The 23,424-nt window shown below is 36.7% G+C and overlaps 1 protein-coding gene and 1 long non-coding RNA gene across 2 annotated transcripts in view; one reads left to right on the top strand and one right to left on the bottom strand.

Moving 5' to 3' along the window:
* Window positions 1-4,052: 4,052 nt before the first annotated feature.
* Window positions 4,053-13,582, bottom strand: LOC107667030 (uncharacterized). The gene is made up of 3 exons (XR_001631748.1): window positions 13,495-13,582; window positions 6,109-6,235; window positions 4,053-4,215 (listed from the first exon to the last, which is right to left on the bottom strand). It is a non-coding gene; the product is annotated as an uncharacterized LOC107667030 (long non-coding RNA).
* The window catches only part of pdzrn3b (PDZ domain containing RING finger 3b), an 88,920-nt gene continuing 77,525 nt past the window's right edge, over window positions 12,030-23,424 (top strand). Inside the window, exons 1-3 of the mRNA XM_016458608.1 lie at window positions 12,030-12,865; window positions 15,883-15,969; window positions 17,865-17,972. Coding sequence (XP_016314094.1) covers window positions 12,152-12,865; window positions 15,883-15,969; window positions 17,865-17,972 — 909 coding nt within the window. The 5' untranslated portion in view covers window positions 12,030-12,151. The remainder of the gene's footprint in view (window positions 12,866-15,882; window positions 15,970-17,864; window positions 17,973-23,424) is intronic.

The following is a 23,424-nucleotide window of genomic DNA, read 5'->3' as shown; positions in this document are numbered from 1 at the left end:
TCTTGCATTGATTATTGAGATCGAATCCATTTGGCGGAGGCACGGAGCCAGTCACAACTAATCAATTCATGATTTATTAGAGATTTTTATCGAATGGCGAATTCGGAAATAATCACTTTAGTACATTCAACAGGCAATTATATAATAATAATAATACTAATAAAGGAAAAGGGAGAAAAAAAAAAGAGGGCAGCAGGCCAAATCCACCGGGAATTATCCCAGTTCGCCCGATGTCCAGTTCATGCCTGCTTGCTTCCCTTGCATGCTAAACAAGATACTAGTAAGAAAAAAAATACATGTCTAGAAAAACCACAGCAATAGAATGGTACTGTGATCCATGTATGTTTCTATCTGTATCCAGGAAACTCATGAGTTTGGTCATATTCTGTTTCAGGCCTGTTGTATGTACAGTAAGCATTGGGATTTCTGATTAACCAGTCATCTCCTCACAGCCACCATTGTGTTCCAGCTGCAAGTCTGAACTCATGTGGCAAGGACAGTTTACAAACTATTGGGTCAGAGGTTTATTCCTCACTGCCGCTTGGTTTAGCTGGAAAAACCCAAAGCTTCTTCTGGCACTAGCTCGATCGACAGCAGAGTCACTTTGAAGAGTCTCTGTAGTTGCTCAGTACAGAGAGTGTAGGATAAATACAGCAGCAAGCTCATCCAGACTTACTATATGATCATTTTTTGGGACTTTCCTTTGTTACTGCTGAATGGCATCTTCCTCAGCTCATGCTTACAGAAAACCAATAGAGTATAACAAACAAACTTTAGTATAACAATTTGTACTCAATGATGTCAATGGTTTCTATGATCTACTCACAATGCTTTCGGGAAACATAGCCCAGGCTGATTGGTTGTATTATAAATAGCTGTTTTTCTGGGTAAATCTGCAGATACTTGCAGAACTAGTTAAAGTGTCGAACAGAATGCAATATATTTGACTTATATCTGTTCCTTCACCAAGAGATGATATATTTCTTCTGTAATTAAACATATAGAAATGATATGTGAGCACAGCCACTTCCTGAACCGGCCTCATCCTCCTCCCAAATGCCTTAATGATTTGAATGCTCTGTTTTGTATGGTTGGTTTTGCATTACTAAGCAACCATGGAAATGTTAAGTTATTGCTGGGGAGCATCCAGGAGGTTAATGAGAAAGGGGTTGACCACTGGGCTTTGCGATCTTTCCTGCTTATCCTTTGTGGTTTACTGTCAAATGTCTTTAGCATGCTAAAAATGATGGAGGAGTGGGAATAAAATAATACTACTGCCAAACTGGAAGACACTAGAGATTTTCCTTCTACTCCTGGATAAATTATGTTTCTAACTGGAAATTTGTGATGTACAGAAAAAAGGCAAATTACAGATAGACAAGCCTAATTGGAAAATAATAATTAAACCTTCCTGGAATCAGAGCTACAAAAACTAAAGATTAACTACTACATAGAGCCCTGGCCAAATGTTTGCTTACCAAATGTGTAATCCATAAAAACAGCTGGTCCTGCTTAAACATTTTGGGCTCTCGGAAGTGTCCTAAAAAAGGTATTTCTTTTTAATCTGGAAAATAATTTTCTATCTATTTGTACAGAATACAAAGAGGCTGCAGTCAGCATCCATGTAATTTGTGGACAAATGTGTGGCAATATGGAGAGTCAGTCAGCCATTATTGTAAAATAAACCCCAAAAGGGTGCTCTTATTATATGGCCCCTCAACAAATAAATGAACCAATAAATGAATGGACATGTTTACTGTTTTTGGGTTTACATGCCTTAAAGGGTTAGTTCACCCAAAAATGAAAATTCGATTTCCTTGCTACATTTCTGGACCTTAATCGTGGTAGTAACATTGCTGTCTGTGGGAGGGTCAAAGAGCTCTCAGATTTTAACAAAATATCTCAATTTGTGTTCCAAAGATGAACGAAGGTCTTACGGGTTTGGAATGACATGAGGGTGAGTAATTAATGACAGAATTTTCATTTTTGGATGAATTATCACTTTAAAGGGAAGTCAAAAAAAGTGTCATCATTTACTTTCCCTCAAATTGCTTTTAAACCTATATGCACTTATATCTTCTGTAAAAAAAAAGATATTTTGAAGACCCCTTTCACTGTATGTACTTATTAGATATTTAAAAATATATATCTTTCTGTTCTTGTGTTTCACAGAAGAAAAATTCATGCAAGTTTGGAATGACAAAGGGTAATGGATGACATAACTTTCATATTTGGCTAAACTATTCTTTTAAGATTTTAAAATTTGACTGTTTTAGAATTAAGAGTTCCAAAAAAAAAAAAAAAAAGAAAAAGAAAAGATGTTACTCATAACTTCAATGCAAATAGAATATCCCCCACTATAGAATCATAGTTCATTGTTATGGCCCACTGCATATAGCAAGAAACACTTATTTACACTTATTAACCATATGATCCCTTCTTTCAGCAGTGAGTCAAGAATTTATTGTGGTCTGCCATGTTAGCTGATTAGCGCAGCTTTTTTCCTTGTTGCTAAACTCCAAGCCTTTGATGTTTCATGCCCCAGATATTATGTCCCTTACGCCTGACATAAATGCTTTAGCTGGGAGCTCAGCTGTTTTGCTTTTATTTTTATTGTCATCGTGAGGAAGACTTTAATTGAAGATTCATTAAAACCGGAAAACAGTGGTATTTAATTCTTAAATTACTTATTGTGGTCTCCGTTTTACGTGCAGACAGTACAATATTTCGCAATATCACGCCCTACAACTTAATTAACGCAGATCTTAAAAAGCCTTTAATCTCTTAATTAGTCTTATTTAATCACTTGCATTCACTCACAGCTGATGCTGTAGCAATTTTAATCCACCGCAGATGTTATGCTTGAGTTACTTTACCATATGTTGGTATGTTTACATTTAAAAGCATATGAGGCACATTAGTGGACAGACCTGTATGGGAGGAAAGCTTCCTGTAAGTATTATGAACACACTAAACCATATACCTGTCTGTTTTTAGTCAAATGTTTTTAACCTCATGTCACAGAATTATTAGTTTGTATTGCTACAATTTAGCCTTACGATAAACATTTAATAGCCGTTCACTACATAGCAACTGGCAGGAATGGCTTTTCGCTACTCACTAAAATGAGTAAATAAAACAAGAAAATAAGACGTCAAGCAGGGAGGATATGCTTACATGCTGTTAATGTTTCCTGTTTATGTGATCTGGAAAGGATTAACCTCTTTCTATGAGCCCATATGCTCACCAGTGCTTCGTAAAAGGTGATGAGACATCTGCCACATATATGATCAGAATATAAGAGTGCTAGTGCACTAGTGCATGCCAAGTCCATATGTCACTCTGATTATCTAGAGGGGACATGAAACTGTGTGACAATCTCACACTTACAGACAAGTGGAAAGTTCAGATAGGCCTACAGGTGAAATCTTCAAGCTGGGTTAAAAGTGTAAAGAGCTCTCAAAATTGAGTAAAAACAACAGAGTTTCTGACACAGAGTCAATTTTTGTATTACATTTTAACATCCCTATGCCATTGTAAACATTCACATTTTCTTTTAAGGTGAGAGATACATACAGGTGTTCAAAGTATCATGCCACGTACAGCAAATTTTCAAACACACCTTATCTTTACTAACAAACTGCATATTTGAAGTCTAAACAACTATTCTTGTCTAAAAAAAACCTCTTAACTGCATTCTGTGACACAAAAACTGTATTACTTATAAAATTATAATGGATTAGGTCATTCGCAATGACACTCGCTATGAGAAATACTGCAAGCGGAGTGATACAAACAGTGAAACAGTTGGAGTTCCGATATCACTAATATTACACTCCTGTCAGCCAATCAGATTCGAGGACCAGAAAGAATGGTTGTATACCTCAAGCAAACTTGCATGCAGACATCAAATGGAAATTCTCTTCATGACTGGTATGTTGTTTGCTTTTGTACTTTGTGCTGAGCAAGGAGGAAAGTATCACTATCTCTACTCTCATCTAGTTTAAAAGAAAAGGGCAGAGGTATGGCAAGAGGAAAGCAGAAGATGGAGTCCAGGTATTTGCCTCTGAGGCCTCTTCCAGTTAGGAACCCTCCACTCACAGAGCTGATAGCTACTCCAAGCCACAATAGACCAGAAGTACCCAGAATGCACTGCTGTGGTCACGATCTTGCAGTGTACCATAATTTTTACAGAGTGGAGGACACTGACCACACCTAAAAAGGAAAAGATTTACTTAAAGTGTGCTTTGAGAAATTAGAAATGTAGAGTTCAGATAATGACTAGAAAGTGGTAACCTGCGATGTGGTGTATGATACATACATTGCATAGGTCATTCTATGAAACAAGTGTGTGTGTGTTTTGTTTTGTTTTTTCATTTTGAAAATGTAATTGTAAGTTTTTAGACATACAGAAGTTTTTAAGCATTTTATCAGAAAAAGGGTTGAAATTAATCAATTTAATACATTGGAATATAACTCTTACTGTATAATAAATAAAAATTATCTTATTTAAATAAATTTGTACACAGCTTTTACTTTAATATAACCTTTTGTAAATGTAAATGTTTTGAAAATTTTCAAGTCAAGTCAACAATGTTTAAAAAATGCCTTTAATAACAGTAAAACTTGAAGCCTGCAACATATTCATTCTCTACTCCATGTTTATGACTGGCACAAAAGGCAACTTATGACCCTTTTGACAAATTGTAGGTGAATTTCTCAGTGCTGCCCTGGGTAGTGCAAATTCTGTTGAGAAGTGTTATCTACCCAAGAAAGTTTTTTTTTTTTCCATGTTTCCTTTTTTATAAACAGATGTAAAAAAATACAGTGTCATTTATTTGTTGCTATAGCCAATTTATATATTGCCTGACCTGCCAAAGAATTTCCCGCAAGGGACAGTAACAATGGTCATGACTTCAGCTCATTATTTTTGTAATGGATAATTAGGGCAGGGTTGTTTCCGATTAGATCCTCACGTTACTCAGGCAGACTGTTGCCTTGTTTCCGTGCTGATTAAATTATACTGCTGTGAGCCACTACTACAGCAGTGCAGCTGAGCATTACACTCAATATTGCCCACTAGGACTTTAGTTAACTGCATGCTTTTGTTTTCATCCACTCAGAAGCCTTTGAGCCAGATTGTTTATTTATGTTGGCTAACAGAATTTGTCTAAATTGTATAAATATGACATTTATCTAAGCACTAAAAAATAAAAGAAAATATTCTCTTTTGTGAATAGTTGTTAAAGTTTCTTTGAGATGCTGCACCAGTCCTGAGCTATGTAAACATGAAAAAAGAAGCTTTATGATTCCTCAGAGCCGAATCACTTGTAAATACACATGCTCTTTGACATCTCATTCCCTCCAGGACAAAACCAAGGATAACAAAGACAATGTTTGTGTTGTTTACATAAGATTGTTCTCGAATGCTCAATGTCCTTTAGGCAGTGGTCCAAGGCTCATTGTGGAAAACTGGTTCTACTTGACGCTGATCCTGTTCCTCCCTTTAACCCCCTTTGTGACTTAAGATTGAGCAATATCTGGACATATTAATTCACAGGAAGATGTTCATGGTTTGACAGGCTTGTACTCCCTGGATCTGTCTATCTTGCACAATATTTAAACCTGGAATTCTGGTTGGATTCACATTTTTCTAACAGTCATTTAATGTAAATGTGGCCTGTTAAATGCATGAACTTTAACCACTATAAGTAAAAAAATACAGAATGCAAAGGTGCACAAAAAGATGCATGAGTCTGTGAATAGGTCATTCCATCTGTTTCATAGATTATGTTACAAGCCTTGGAGACACAGTGAACATATGCCAAACTATTTAATATCAGACCTAATGGTTTTTACATATAGATGAAGGTAGCCTTCCTGCCTTTAACAAAGGTGATCCCAAAGGGCAAAAAAATAATAATAATTATATTAAGAAAAATATAATGTTAGCTGATGAATGCTTTATGAAGGTGCTTTATGAAGGTATTGTGTCCCATAAGCACACTTAAGTATAATGGTTTCCTCCAATTCAACACAAACTCGCAGCACAATGCGAGAATGCTTTCCTGTTGACTCCTCATCAGTTATAAAAGCTCAGCTACTTACTTTCACTGCTCATCTCATCAGGAACGAGACACATGTCTAGTTCCAATGGTGTTATCACCTCCTCTCAGGTCTCTGCTGTAGCCACCAAACATCAGGATCAGCTTCCAACTCACACATCTCCAAGTGCCTAAAGCAGATATTAGAACATGGAGATGATAATATATCAAGAAACATAGTGAAGGCCAGACCTGAAAGCTGAATGGTTAAACAAAGCAATAAGACATGATAATTTGTGAATTGGTGATTTTTTTCAGATCAAAGGGTTGGTTTTTAATGTATGAAGTAGAATACAGTCTCTCGTGCTTCATTGATTTTATAAAATGTGGCAATAATACATAATTTTTCACTCATTAATATAGTTTTTTTTTGCATAATTTAGGAACAATTTACATTACAAATTATATTAATCAACATAACTTGAAGTTCAGAATCTAATATGCTTCTTATTCATTTTAAGCCATAAACTTTCTTTGTTTTAAATTTGTCAAAACCCTAAAACTTTTTAAACTGTTTATTTCCAGGTTTAAATTAAAAGTACCACATTTTCAATGTGGTCTCAGACTTTCGGAGCCCTTTGTATAATTTAAATCATGTGCAGTCACTGGCTATTTTATGACGCCATCAAATGTGGCTTGTCTAATCAGTTTTTAGAGTCAGAACTGTACTTTTTATAAAGATTTTTAACAGCTGACTTCCAAAAAAGCATTGGAACATTACTGTAAGCTTTTGTAACAAACCTTATTTTGATTCAGGGTTAGCCTAGTGTTTTGAATAATAAGCTGAACTTTGAAATCAGTTCAATCAAAAAGAAGCAGATGCAAGACCACACAGTAAAACCAGCCTAATCAATTCTTTCTGTTTCGTGTCTCAGGGATGTACCAAAACAATGTTGTTTAACACCACAGTCTTTAGTTGTTTTTCTTATTTTGTTCTGTTTTAAGCACTTGGGGTTGTCTGCTTTGTAAAAGAAGTCATCTGTTTCTAATATTACACACTTGTTATTTGGGAACCTCTATGACTAATGCACTATGCTAGCTCAGTTGCCAAAAGCGTTTAATACAAGATCGAATGCAGGCCCACTCCGCCGATGAAAGATATTGTGGAGGAGGTCCCAGAGTTCCAGGACCTATTGTGTTCCTGCATTACATCAACACTGAAGTTGACCAACGTAAGACTTATGCCATCTCTGTGTCTGACTTGAAGTTCATCGCTAAACCCTCGAAGGAATAAAGGATGCTATTAATCTTTTCCCCTCATTCTTATTCTCTAAAACACAGCTGTCTCCTAACCACCCTCTCCATCTGGTTAGTTTTGGATCAGTATTGGTCTTTCCACAAAAAATGTATTTTGAATATAATTTCCCTTTAGACTTAAATTTGCAGTCAGCAGAGTCCGTCAGCAAGTGGTTTGCACAAAAGGCAACGCCACATGTTTTGATTCTTTCTATACAAAGTGGATTATTATTGTACCTGATCGTTCACATTACTAAATGTTCTCAGCTATCCCAACAAATGTATGTTTTAAGGGACTGCATTGTTATTAGTGTTGACTGGATAGTTCCTAAAAGCTAAATGAAGATATCCGCCTTATTTCGTAATGTGGAAGTAATATTTTCTGTGAATGTGCAAGACTTCCAATTCATTAGCTGCTATAGGTAAATAACTACAAGAATAACAAATAGGCTACCAATTTGTAGAATCAAGCAGCTAAAATAACTGAAAGCAAGTGACACCAGGAGCCTCATACATTCAAGTTACAAATGGCCGCACACACTCTTACGCTAAAAATACGGTGGACAAATGTACTGTCTTTTCATATAATAGTGTTTTTGAAAGTCTACTTCTGTATACAATAATTTATTGGCCAACCACCAGTGATATAAACTAAGATAACCAGTTGAATATGCAATATTAAAGAAAGAAGAAGTATTATGCTTGAAAGCTGTGTAGTGTAATGTCACCCAACAGTACACTCCCACATCTCCCATTGGTTACACAATCAGAAGGCCCTGCCCCAGACTCGGGTCATTGGTTGTGCCACTGTTGCTGTGCAGGCTGCTTGGGATTCTCAAACAAACAAAGCAATATTTTGAAAACACAAAAGGAATAACAGTGTTTTGGGGAATTTTGTGGAAATCAACCTTTGGCTTACTTATATATTCCAGCTTAATGTGCAGAGACAAGTATAAGTATTTTTAAATACTGACATTTTTTTAAACAATTTTTCCTGACATTGCATTTCTGTGCTGATTTTCCACATTGCTCCACATATAAACACAGAAATATAAAGGTGAGCAATCTGCTGTCATACGTTTTGCTCACACCATCTGTCATCGACATCATCCAGGAGACAAGTGTGGCCTTGCATGTGTTGCATCAAGACCCATTTCCTTACCAGTTCACAAGAACAAGGTCACAAGGTCACCATAAGATCTGCATAGACTTGTCTAACTCCCATTGCAAAACAGAGTACACAACCTAAGCATAAAGACCCTAAAAAGGTCCATGAAGAATGCAGGAACAGTGCTTAATTTTTGAGTGAACTACCGTAATCCTATAAGCCCGTTACTGTACTGGTTCCTTCCAACTGATTCTACGATGACCCGGGTGACTGAAAAACTTCACAGACAATTGCCAGACATTTTATAATAAACTGCAACTGGTACGAGAATATAAAGCAATGTCAAAGAAAAAGCAGCAGACTATAGGAAACATCTGTGTTTCAACCTCAGGTGGACACAACATGGGCTCGCCGCTAACAGTCTCTGATTGGGGTCAATGACAGAGAGCTACAGACCTAATAAAATAAAACGAATGGATAACGAAGTCCAGTTGCTTTCAACTAAATTTAACTGACTCGTATGCATGTAGGCATGTGTAACAATGTGCACAAGTGAGCAAACGAATTCAAAGAAAATGCATCAGTGCATATAAGCAGATGCATTTCATAGCCCAGTGTTTAAAACTGACTGCAATAAAGTATGATGATAAAGAAAAAATAGCTTAAGAAATGTCTTTCACTCATTGCCTTTGATAGCAACTCTGTCGCAATGCAGGATGAAAATGTATATACAGAAAAGCAATTAGTCTTTACAAGATCCCGCAATCCCACATCGCCCTCATGTTCTTGACATATCATCACTATAGCAGAGTGGTGATGACTGCAGTATGGCAGGCATCCAAAGCTCCAAATGAAGCCCTCATCTAAAGAAAGGTAGACCTTTCTGTATCCCTCTACATTAGGTGAAGGCTTCAGCAATTACAAGCCATGCCATACAAGCAATTACAATAATTTTCTACATAGGGAATCCACTATATGGACTTAGGAATTCCCAGTCTTTTGATGGATTTAAAAGCGGGAGATTTGTTTCTATAAGGAAATAAAGTCTTATACAAAATTGCACAATAACAGAAAAAAGCTCAAGAAGTGGGTTAACTAGCAGCATGTGAATTTAGAAAATAATTGCAACTCATTACAATGCTTTAATAACAGCTTTTCAGTGCAAACAACCATGCATTGTTTTACTGAGCCTATTTTACCCCTTTAATATAACAAAAAGCACTCTAAAAAGATACATTCCAAGCCAACAAGTTTTTTTCTATACATTATGAAATGATGCAACATATCTTAGAATACTTTAAACTGCCACTGCAGAAGTCTGAGGGTCTCTTTTGACTTAAATATTCGAGTTCATTAGATCCAAAAGGGTGGGGTGAAAGACTATAGACATGTGAGCTAAGATGGAAGAAATGTAGAGCATGAGAAATGGTTCAGTAACATCCAATACAGCCCGGAGCTAGATCAAATCTTATCACAAATGATCTTTATTTTTAACCTTGCATTACTTGATCTAAGTCATCTGAGTTCTCTGCCACGGCCAACAAATAAACAAGACTCAAGATCTTTCCTAAATTACAAGGATTAATTTTTTGGTAAGTGCACTTCAGTGACTATTGTTTATTTTGAATGTTTCGTATTACAACATGATGTGTATCCAAACTGCATCTGTAATGTAATTATCTGGTTGCACATGAACCATTTGAATAATAGCTTGGCAGGTGGTTAAATCAAGGCTGAGACTTTAATGATACTACATCAAGATCAACATTATACTGACTTTGGAGAAAAAAAAAGTATCTTATTTAAGATCTATTTGTTTTTCTATCTGTATGATACTTGACAATTTAGCAGTACTGTTTTTCTAAACTTCTTGGAAAAAAATACATAAAATGGAAGATAAATTAATTAGTGTTGGCTGTACATTTCGGAACGTAATAGTCAATATCTTTGACTCCTTTGAAGTATTGATTGGATTACTTCTATCAGTGTCAGTATTAAATTACTGAGCCACTCCTCTGACATTTGTTTTTCTGAACTACAGATTTCCATCTGAAGACCAGAAAAAGACAAATTTATGCGTGATTACAAATGTTACTTTTTTCTTTAATTTTTCCCCAATACCCTAGATTCAGTAATGAACTTGGAAGTTGTTATTTAATAATGCACATGTGGACTGAATCGCTGTCACGGCACAGCGATGAAATTTGATTTCACAGAATATTGATGAAAAGAATTTCCCATCTTCAGATCAGTCAATAGCAGGAGAGATCCACGCTGTTCACAAAGGATAGTTAAGCTGCAAAAGTAAAGGCCTTTCTTGTCCCCTCACTGGCTGCACATAGCTGCCAGTGACCCTGTCTGTGGCTCTCAGTCATTTACAATTCAAATGCTATTATGACCATGCTACTTCCTACCGAGATGGAAAATGTCCTTATTTAAATGAGCTGTATTTAAACTCCAGGTTTCTCTATACACAAAACACACTGAACACAAATACACATTTTTAGGCAAATTATACGCTCACAAGCTCTCATTTACTTATCAGAAAACAGTTCGGACAGATTATTATTTTCCCCCTAAGAGGCATCACTGGCCACTCATGCAAACCGAGAGGATGTGAAGCAGCATCTTTAGCTTTGGGGCTTTTAGAGTTTGAAATCTGTAATCTTGATTGAGCTTCTCAGCTGCTCTGCATAAGCACACAAACATTTCTAATGGCAGGTTTATTTAGTTTTTTATGTTTGCGTGTATGTCTTTAGTTACATTTCTGAATTATATCTAAAAGGTATATCTGATATGGTCCAAAAAAGTATTTAGATACTTAAGCCAAATTTAAAATGCATGAATGTCATTGCATTAAATAACAAAACATCAAACCAAGTGGCATCTGCACACAAATAATGCAAAATATTTCACAAAACAAGAATAACAAGGCTGCAAACAACTTATATAGTAACTGGCATAGTATAATACAATATAATACAAAATCTTTTAATGTTAAATATAAAAAAATCTGGATCTGATAATATTTGGTTCTGTGTGAATCATGTAAAAACAGTATAAATGTAATGATTTATAATTTAAAAAAATGATAACGTTTTTTTCATTAATCACTTTATCATTAAAAATGTCTAAATTCATCATTAACATGTTAATTACTTTCAAAAATAATCCCATTCATATACCGGTATGTATGTATTGTAATAAAAGTTTAAATGATACATTGCAGTATAATTTGATTTAATATATATATATATATATATATATATATATATATATATAAACTGTGACAGCTAGCCCTGGTCTCTGTGTAAGCCTACTGTTTTATCATTTAAAACTCACAAAACCCCAAAAAAAATTCTAAAGTGTTTCACTTGAAAAGTGTGCTTGCACAATATTTCTTTGTATGAATGTTATCTAGTGAACAACTTTCATGCATTTTAAGTTTGGCTTCACTTTTTAGGCTAGTCTAAACCACCTGGTTGAGTGCGCAGTTCTTCAGATCGTTACGGTACCCAAATCTGCAACACTTCTCTCCCCTATAGGAAGTCTCAGGCAATTAGTTCAGTCAGTAGAAGTGCTCGTGCTAGTCTACTCAGTTTCTCTGAGCTCTTCTAATGACTTAGTCCGAAGAGCGATTAAACCCCTGTGCTATTCTGTGGGAGTCCCGGTTCCGTTTTGGATTTTCCCTTTTTTTTTTAAAATGGGATTTGAGTTGGATCGTTTCAAGGGGGCTGTGGACCCAGACTTCAAATGCAACTTGTGTAATAAAGTTTTGGAGGATCCGCTCACTACCCCGTGCGGTCACGTCTTCTGCGCCGGCTGTGTGCTGCCGTGGGTCGTCCAGCAGTGCAGCTGCCCGGTCAAATGCCAAAGGATCTCCACCAAAGAGCTCAACCACGTCCTCCCTCTGAAAAACTTGATATTAAAGTTAGACATTAAATGTGACAATTACGCGCGGGGCTGCGAGAAGATCGTCAAACTCCAGCATCTGGCGGAGCACGCGGAGATGTGCGATTATTCCCCTGCCAAATGTAGGAATAAGGGCTGCAGCGAAGTGCTCAACCTGAAAGATATGGATGCTCACATGCGTGAATCGTGTGATTACAGAGCGGTCGGGATATGCGAGAGTGGATGCGGATTGATGCTCACTCATAAGGAGCAGAAGTTGGACAACCACTGCTGTTTGAAAGCCCTCAAAGCGCACAACGGCGCGCTGCAAGGGAAAGTTGTCAGCTTGGATAAGGAGCTGAAGAAACAAGCTCTCAAATCGACTAAAAGAGAGAAATCGCTTTTGGCTCAACTGTCGGCGGTTCACAACGAGCTTCAGATGACAGCGCTGAAGTATCAGAAGAAATTCACTGAATACAGCGCCAGGATTGACTCGCTGTCCAAGAGCCTCTCTCCACCGTGTAAGGTAAGAGAACAATATTGACAACAGCTTAATAACTCCTACAAACATTTACCATGGTAACCATAGTTTTCACTACTACAGTAAAACTGTGGTAAAGCAGTTTTGGCCACCACTGTCATCAAATGAGCAAATAACGATTCTAAAAGTAACTTACTTGAATGAAATCACATCATAATTTGTAGCGGTTTTACAGTAGGCCTACTAATTATGGTATTTTAGCAGAAATTGTGGTTACCGTGGCATTTTTAAGGCACGTTATGAGAGCAATATTTCCATAACATGGAAGCTGATTTTGTATTTGTGTTTTTTGCTCAAATTTTCCCTTAGAACAAAAAAAAACGTTTTAATGTGCTTTTGTTCTTTTTGTTCTATCTCCCTATTTATTTAGACGTTTATAGTCAGAGTTGTTAAGCTTCCAACTAAAAATTATCAACTATAAACGATCTAATTTAATTTCTTTCAAAGCGATATCAATCGAGGATTCCTACGGGAATCGGTTGTGATTGGGCGGTAGGCAACCGGCTGCAGGTAATCACAGCCCTGTTGACATAACTTGTCGATTGCAAGTGTGATGTAGCTTTTTATAGTTCTAGAAACAGGCTTGGACAAGTAATTAATATCCAGTGACTTACATTTAAGGCAAATTTGGATAGTGACTTCGTATATTTCTTCTCCGCCAACGAAAATAGTTTTAAAGGAGGTCAAACCAAGCTTCGCGTGTAGTTCAATCAACTCGCATACTTAAACCCTGGCCTGGAATGGCATTGCGGAGCGACGGACGTCTTAAAGCGTTCCAATCCGTCAACTACAGCTCCACTCCTGCTTTTCCATTTTACTAGGAAAGAAACTCGCTTCAAGCGATTTTGGAGGCAGAGGAAACAGGGTCGGGCCGACTTTAAAAAAATCGTAACTCACTGTGTAGTGTAGACAAAGCTAAAAATGTTAATTTTAGAATTATTGATGTTTATATTCAGACTCTATGGGCAATTTTATGTTGTTATTATTATTATTATATGTTTGCTTGTTTGTTGATATTAATGTCAGATTTCTATTTCTTGCCTCATAAACAAGTTTTTTTGATTGATCAGATTTTTTATGTCAGGATTTCCTCCAGCCCGAAATACACATTGCTTAAGCTGGCTTGAAGTGTAGACTTCATTGGTTTTAATGTAAACCTTCTAGTTTAGTGTGGTAACTTTCTAGATCTTTTTTATGCCCAAACATACACACTACACACTGACTAAAATTAAAAAAGTGAAAAAGCATAATAGGACCCCTTTAAGAAAATATGTTGCATAGTGTGCTACATTTTAGGAGTTTGAAAAGCTTCATTAAATTTGGTTACATTTAGAGACTAGAGCTGCTTGAGGCCTTGTTGCTAAAGGAAAACTCAAGAAAATGTCCAAAGGAGGTATTACATTTGGATATTTGACTTAAAACGGTAGCCTATTTAAACCATAATATTATAAAATTTAACAAAAGTACAGTATTTTATTCATACCTAGTGCATCAGTACATGTGGTATGTACTTTGGTGTATACTTCGTACTCCATGTGCTAAAAAGAATACTTTGGCACATGGCCAGATTTGAGAAAAAAAAAAAAAACTTTACTATGGCCCTTTTTTCTTAGTGCAGTATGTCCTTGCCATGCCTTACATCAAGTACAATGACATCTTCTGGCATGTGTGATGCCCTTCAGATTAGCTATAATATATTCTCACCTCAGGACACCATCGGAGCATGGAAAAATGTCAGTGAGTTACACTTGTGACAGATAACCTCCCTTGACCGCTCTATGAAGGAGCACAAGATCCTTAAGGCAACCCAGTGAGTGAACATGTTTATGGGCTCTGAATTATGTCTTAGTGCCAGCGACTGCCTTCCTGCTGGGGAATGTAGTCTCTCTTGCTGTTCCCATCACATGGTTGATCAGTCAAGTGAATTGAAGCAACGCAGGGCTGGGAAAAGGAGGACGATGATGGGGAGCTGACATTTGCAGGATTGGGCCTGTCTGTTGAACGCTGTTGATCCAGCTGCTCCAGAAGAATAAAAAAATGATATCACAAGAGTTTTCAAATCATCACTGGAGCATTTCAGCATGTATTATGCAGTATATGTTTGTTTGTTTTCACAATTCAAGAGAATTTATTCTTTAGATGAGTCATTCTCTGACATCAGTCCACACTTGTATTATTTACCAAGCTGCCCTGTTCTTTTACAGTAATCAAATTGAAACATATTAGCAGAAAACCACTGACATACACTACAGTGATGTGCATTTATTTTAAGTGGAGTCGCTGCCTTCTACGGACGTTGTTTCCCATGGAATTATGGGACTTGTTCCCACGACCTGGTCCAGTGGGGTGCATTCCTCACTTGGAGGCATACATTGCATACACTCAGCAAAGATAGTAAAGAGGACACTGTACATGCATGCCATTGATGTCTGTATTATATTTAGACACTGTATTCTGTGGCCCACAGAAATGACAGCTGCTTTAGTCGCTGATCCAATGCGGTGCCACCCTAAGTGAGGAATAAAATGCTGACACCACTCGTTTCTCCATGTTCTGTTATTCATCTGTTGAGAGAGCCGTTTGCTGCAAATGTATTAATATACTTGACCGAATGAGCACGGAACAAGGCATTAACCCTTAAATCCGCCAGCCAGTTGACAGCTTCTTTTCCAAGATGCTTTAAGCTTAGAAGAATTATGTAGATTGCAGAACATGATGTTTAATGACTCTTAACAGGTGTACCTCTTTACTTGTTTGGTCACGCACCACTTTTGGTCACAGTCAAATGTAAACCGTGATACCTGCAGATGATTTAAGAGCTTGTACTATAAAAACACACCATGAAGGGTTACATTTGACATATTGCGTTTGGAAGCTCAAATGTTTCTACTTCCCAAATGTAAATGCTTAGTAATTTCATTGGTGTTTTTCATTTTTCAAAGGTTTTAAATAGATGTATGTGTGAATTAATGGGTAATTTATATGGTTTTATCTTTTTACAGGGTGGAGAGACCAAAAGTGTCACAGCAATACTCCATCGTGAGTCTGGATCTTTAGGCTTCAATATCGTTGGGGGACGACCATGTGCGGTAAGTTTAGAAATATTTACACCTTCGTCTTATGTCATTAGCTATGTTTCTCTCACCCTGTTTTTTATGCACATTTTGAAGTATCGCATCAGAAACGAGTATTGGAAACGCCAAATTTAAAAAAAAAAATCAATTAATTCGCAAAAAAAGTTTTTATGCTTGCTTGAGGTGGTTTTTGACTTGTGCGAAAAATTGTTAAAGCAAATAATGGGAGATGGAAACGCATTTTATGAGTAAATTCCTCCATGCGCATCGAAAAAAGTCATGTGACTTTGCGCTATGGGACTGCATAACCTGACTAACCAGCAGACCGATCTCATTGCACAGCATCTGAAATGTTATGATCATTCTTAAATGCCCGAGCAAAGTCTGTCGTCAAAGTATTTCTCTATAATTGCCTCCTAGAACTCTTACATGCCTGCGTACCCAAACAGCTAGTCTTTTGAGCTAGTCTTAACCAAACCTCAATTATGATGATAAACAACAAAATATGACACAGACCTTTAATATCTGTCAGGTTATTTCAGATTGTCAGTGTATCACTGGATAACTAACTTTAAGTGGAAATGGCAACTGGGAAAATACAGACATAAATTATATCTAAAATATAAAGTACGTCGGTCCACCCTGAAGTGGTAGTTGTGGTATATCAGTGTGAGTAAGCACCAAGCCCTTTAAGAAGTGTTTGTTTGTGGTTCGTCTGAAATAGAAGTGTGACGCACTTTGGTCTGAACTGGACTTTTGCAGCAAAACCTTCCAAAGGGGAAAACTACTACAACAGCCAAGTTTCCAAGGCTTCTTCTAAAACCCAGATGTTGCCTCATCACAAAGACATTTTATTTATTTATAAAAATTCACCAGTTATAGCATATAGCACAAATTGCTATGGCTGAGTTTATGCTAAAGTGGAAGAGGTAAGTCACTAATGAGTGACACGAATGTCTGCGTCTCTTAGCAACTGTACAACTACTTCAACGTGGCCATGACCCCTCCCTAGCAAATGTTTGACATGCCAGCCATCCTGTCTGCTCGTAAGACCTTAGATATGTTCCTAAAACTTAGTGAGCTGCCTATTTAGAAAGCATTTTAAATGTAAAATGTGCCAATAATTGTAGGAAGCAGTTTTAATTGTTCTCTCTGGAATACTTGATTCTGATTATTCAATCACAGCATTCAGTGGGCAAATATTTTTGTGTTATACATTTAATTTAGTATATTTTCTATTTAAATATTAGCTGCATATTTTTAGAGTACTCTATCTTTAGTTTAGGACATCAGGTCACTTAATTTTGTTAACGGAGTTAATGTAATTTTATTCTATAACATATCTAAATTTGTTGGGATAGGATCCTCTGGTAAATAAAGGATGTTGTTGTTGTAATGGGTAAGAGGGAAGGGCTTACAGTAATTAACTGCAGAGTTCACAGTTTGACTTCCTGCGGTTTCTCAAGTATTCCAATAAAAATTACAGCACAGTGTCACACAACATGGCACAGAGTTAATGTGGTTTGATGTGGTTTGGGGGTGGGTTTAGCCATATTTTTGCAGAGGTTTTGCTATAACCTTCCTGTCCAGGTTATAGTTTCATATAATGAATGGCGATCATCTTTTTTAGTCTCCCCAATCCTTCTATGAACACAATATGTCTTTCATTTGACAATGCATTTGCAGAGAAGCTAAACAATGGAGCGCATTACTTGTACACCTGCAAACAATTATTTGTGTTTTGGATGTGTCTTAAAGGGAGTGTGTATGTCTTTGTTATTCATTTTATTTTTATTTTGCAATAAAAATTACTTTGCATCTATAACCCTTACTAAAGAGGTTTATTGGATGGTAATTCAGATTTATTGATCTTTTTAGCTAAATATTGCTGCCTTGTTTTTGAATTGCAGGATAATAAAGATGGCACTTCGAATGAAGGAATCTTTGTGTCAAAGATTGTGGAAAATGGACCGGCGGATAAAGAAGGGGGTTTGCAGATCCATGACAGGATAATGGAGGTAAGTGCCTCTGTTTTATGCCAGATACTCTGGCCTAACCAAGATGCAATGCAACAACTTGAGAGGTTTATTTATGATTTCCTTTCCATGTTAAAAATTAAATTGTTGTGCATAGTGGCGCAAATAGAGCCAATCATAACGTATATGATATGCATACACAGTTATGGAGATTTTGGACCAATTATATGTGTAGTGCAATGTCGTTTGTTGCAATCATGGCTGGTTGGGACAGAAACTTTAAACGTGTTGCACCATGTCTGGACAAAGTTTTAAATCTAAGATTTTTGTCAATTACAGCTCATCCTGAAAGGAACAGTTGTACAAGCCGGTATTGAACATAAATACCTGTAAATAAAATATTTAATGCATGTTATACCCTAAAAATGGCTTGGATGTAACTGCTTTTACAAAATTCCTGTTAAAATCTTTTAGCCCTGACTATTTCAGAATATCTACATTTGGTTGTTCATTGTAATTTATTAGATGTTGTTTACTGACTTGAAAGGAATCCTTCCTGGCTGGCTTCAGGTCAGAAGGCTCTCTCTTACCTTGGAACAAAATCTGGACTGTTTACAAAGGCCAAAAGTTCCCAGTGGTCACTTTTAGGGGTGTATAGAAAGTCAGCCCTACAAAGGTTGCTTTTATAGCAGCATGAAACTCAAGTGTGGTACAACGAATGCATTGAATTCGCACACACGGTCTGTACAATTGTTTAGCTAAGTTAATGTAAATATTTTCACTTCATGTAGTCGAATCATCATTCATTGAAATGGTAGCTTTCACCGAAAGATTTTTTCCTCTCAAGAGTTAGTTGAAAACATCACTCTTTGGTTGCGAGATTTATTAATTTGCGCTTGATGTCAGTATACGCAGTATATAGGATGAGGAAGTCGTGCCTACTGCTCTTATACTAACTTTTAAGTGCAGCCACATGCAGTGTGCTAACCGTAAGTGTCTTAAACTCTCCTGTTCGTTTAGATATGCCGTAAGCCCTTGAGACAATGGATAGATTGAACCACCTAAGGCGACAGTAACGCACTCGGCGCCTGGTGACTTAAGACCACTAAACTGTGGGACGCTTGGGTCCCAGATTGGTTAATGCATTGGGCGGAAATGTGCTAGTATGGCTTATTTGGAGGAAGGGGCCAGAGTGAGGGGAAAAGCTTTGGATTGTGCTTAGTATGCCAACTGCTGCTTTGCCGTGATATCCGAGAGTGTTCCTTGTGGCTTTTGTGGATGTCACCTACATCTCTGCTTTTACTTTAAAAAAAAAGGACATCAACTTAACAATACATAGATATTTGAGAAGGGTTATCGGTGACTAGTTTAGTATTTTCATTGTAGTGTAAGCTTTTTCAAGATATTTTGCTCTAGGATGGCACTAGACCTAGAAATTCACTTTTTGTCTTTGTCTTTTTAATAATTAAGGTGAGTCCGCATGCGTGCCAGAGGATGTAAATACATAAGGAATATGAAGCACAAAGCCCTAGGTCAGTCTATTGAGTAGACCTTTAAAATTTATAGTCAGAAACTCTCTCCCACAATGCAAAACTGTTCCCACCCTGTGCAGTCAGTTTGGATCATGGGAATAACATTTTCTGCTTCCTTCAGGAGATTCATCGAAGGTTTTAAAACTACTTTAATAATGTTTCCACCATTTGAAAAAGATGTGATAATGCTTTTCTTGCTATCGTTGACACCTGAGGTAATGTGGTCTCTGAGATCAAAATATGGATTCTAGCGTTACTTTGGCGCCTCAGGTGATATTGCATATTTAATTATGTTGACTTGAGAAATGACTTTCTGTAGAAATACAATCACAGGGGAAGAATTAATGCAAAATTGCTTACAGCAGTTTTGTTGCCATTGAAATTTCACTTGTACATTTTTAAACCAACACCCTGTAGTTCTATCCTTTATAGCCCATGAGAGTTAGACACAGCTGGAGTTTGCTGTTTAAAATATCTTCCTCCAGGCCCCAGCACTCCTCTGTCTCTCTTGCTACATCAGCATTTTTCCATCCATCATACGGATTATCCATGATTTATTTCCTTTTTCCCCACAGCTCATTTGGATACACTTGTATTCCTTGGCAATTGTGCATAGATGCTATAGATGTTACTGTCATTTTGAGGTGTAGCACCTTGCTGCATGTTGTTAATGTAAAATTATGATATCCTTTTAAGTTGTTTCTTTAACATCAATGTTTTTTTTCCAAAAGGGTTTAATTAGGTATGCCCAATATATAAGTTGCATCTTAGTGGCCAAGATTCATCAAGTAATTTTTTAAAAATCCATCAGTATAGGATACTTAATTGTGAATGCCATTTTATCCTAATTTTTACCGTTATTTGCTGTAACATGTCATCTTTTAGTAACGCTGTTAAATTTAATCTATAGCAAATCAAAAAATTACTCTATACTATAATGTTTTGATGCCTCAATTCCCTTGTAACATGTAAACAACTAATTTTGTACTTAATGCACTTTAATTGTGCAGAAGTAGTACTGAAGTCCAACTAAAATATACTAAAATAGTATATTTGATTGTGCTAAAGTGGAACTATCGCAAGTATACTTCAGGTGAATTTTAAATATCTTGCATTTAAAGACCGATATTTATCAACGATCATACTATCCTCATCAATAGTGAAATTAAAACACATTTTAGGCTTAATATTAAGAAATGTGCATCGTACATAAGTACTACTCCCAATAAAGTTTAATTATACTTTTTATATGTGACCCTGGACCACAAAACCAGTCTTAAGTCGCTTGAGTATATTTTTAGCAATAGCCAAAAAAACATTGTATGGGTCAGAATTATACATTTTTCTTTTATGCCAAAAATCATTAGGATATTAAGTAAAGATCATGTTCCATGAAGATATTTTGTAAATTTCCTACCGTAAATATATCAAAACTTTTTGATTAGTAATATGCATTGCATATTTTATATACATTGCAACTTTAAAGGCTATTTTCTCAATATTTTGATTTTTTTTGCACCCTTAGATTCCAGATTTTCAAATAGTTGTATATTGGCCAAATATTGTCCTATCATAACAAACCATACCTCAATGGAAAGCTTATTTATTCAGCTTTCAGATGATGTATAAATCTAAATTTCAAAAAATTAACCCTTATGACTGGTTTTGTGGTCCAGAGTCACATATCAGTAAGTCTTGAGAGATATGTCCGTAAGTTTATTAATAGATTTGAGATAAGTTTTAAATATATTACTAAGCATTACATGAAAATAATAAGTATCAGCTTATTATTGGGACCCATTTTTAAAAAATCTTTGGCCAGTAAGCAACCAGCAACATCATAGAACATTTTAACAAATTGCATCGTAACAGTCGAGACTCATTTAAAACTACTTTAATTATGTTTCTGCTGTTTGAAAGGAGTGTTATAGTGCTATCTTGCTATCAAATATATGGCAGAACCTGTTTGAGTCCATTTTATGCGGTTTACCATTCAAGCGAGAGACTGTTGGGTGACTAGCATTCACTGATCAGTACAATGCGTTCTGGAGTTACGACAGCATCTATGCTGAGAGCATCCAGGCGGAGCGTGTGAATTTGTGTCATAGGGTGAGCAGGGCCATCACGGTATTCAGCGGGCTTTGTGCACATGTTCCTGACAGCAGCAGTGATGGGTGACTCAGTGAGCGAACATGAGAAATTCAAGTCAGGAACACACTGCACAGATCATCTGGCCCTTATGAACGAGCTCAAATAAATTTCACTGCCCGACTTTATAGTAAGTGAAGGAATGTTTAATTGCTCACATCTTATAGGGAGTGAATTGGGAAAATCACGAGCAGTCCCCTTATTCTTCAACTTCTTTTGGCCTCAGAGATGTTATGTGCACGTACATGACGTTCCCATAAAGATCTAGAATCTCCCACGGCCGTCCAATGGAGGAGTATCATGGCAGATGTCCCTGTTAAGCACCAGAGAGGCAGGCTCAGATAATTCAGCGGATGAATAGTGCCTTGTTCGCTGTAGACATTTATTTTCCTCATAAAAAAAGATGTAAAAAGGGAAGGAAAAAACGGTGCTGTGTTTGCGGTCCACACTGTTCGAAAATTTTCACACATAGTAGTCGTGTTTGCCTGCGACAGTTTGATTTATGCATGAATGGATTTAACACAGCGCTTGTGTTTGGAAAAACATCTTTATTCCAGACCTCAGCTTTAAATTGTGATTGTTTGTATATCACAGGGATGCCTAGAAAAAGATTGCAGTCAGTTGTCCTCACATTAGAATAAAACATTATATACTTGTTAACAAGCATATTCAATTTATTCGATTAATTCGATTTTCAATTTAAAAAAATTCTGTGCACTAGCATCACCAAGTGGAGTAGTTTTCCAAACATGGACCCCAGTCTGCCATTGTACGGTAAAACAGGTAGTCTTACACCATTCACCATTGGTTGAGCCAGAAGTTTACATTTCAGACCACTCAAATAAACAGAGCTATGTTAAAGTGCTGCAGAGTCACAGTGTTTACACTTGTCTGGGAAATCAACCCACAAATGGCTTACTCATAGTTGTCTCTAAACATTTAGCTGGGATAGAAAGTATTTTCACCACAACAAAATGGCTCACACCACCTTTAAGTATACTGTTTGGCGCAGCTAACGTACGTTTTCTATTTCATCTCAGCCTAAGGGGTGTTGGGAGTACAGTACATGGCTATGGTACCTTTAGCTGCTTGTGTTTTAATGTGTTTTTGTCATAAAACCATGTTTTTTTGATATCCAAGATTAGGTCAGGGCTATCTTCAGGAGCATTGGATGTGTTGGGGTAGAAAGAGGTCATGGAGTTAGACTAGGTTGTAAATGTCACCTTGTAAAAGCCTGCAAACAGACAAAGGTCAGAGGTTGAACAACAACCAGACTTTAAAAAGCAGCTCCACTGAGAAGCCAGTGTTTGCCATCTGAAAGAAGCAAGAGCCACAACATAACAGAAGATTGGTTGTTTTCAAACAAGAGTTGAATATAGCTGGGAATATTTGAGAAACATTTGTCATGATTTTGTCATTATAGTATAGTATCTATTGATTATCGCTTTTAATTAGCATTGTATTTGGCCTATTACATTTCCTAAAGATCATGCCATGCTAGTTTTGCATCCTCCTCAAATACAAGAGAATTTGGACAGGTGTTTTAATAGCAAAATAACTGTCTTGTTTAAAATTTGCTTCAAATACATATAATGCATGTGCAGCCTTCTAGTAACACCAGTGGTTCTTTATCTTTTTCTGAGTCCATATAGCTGTAAGGTTACCCACAGTGCACCACTTAACACCCAACGGTGCTTTCAGTTATTTTAGTGTGTGCTCGCTGTCAGATGTGGCGTTAAATGGCGTGAGGGGTGAGTGGCAACATGAAAAGAGTGGCAGCTTGAATAGATATGTTAAGAGTCTGGAGAGGATGG

The sequence above is a fragment of the Sinocyclocheilus anshuiensis genome, unplaced genomic scaffold (assembly GCF_001515605.1).
Source record: "Sinocyclocheilus anshuiensis isolate Anshui unplaced genomic scaffold, SAMN03320099.WGS_v1.1 scaffold615, whole genome shotgun sequence".
Classification (NCBI taxonomy): domain Eukaryota; kingdom Metazoa; phylum Chordata; class Actinopteri; order Cypriniformes; family Cyprinidae; genus Sinocyclocheilus; species Sinocyclocheilus anshuiensis.
This window is presented reverse-complemented; position numbering and strand designations above follow the sequence as displayed.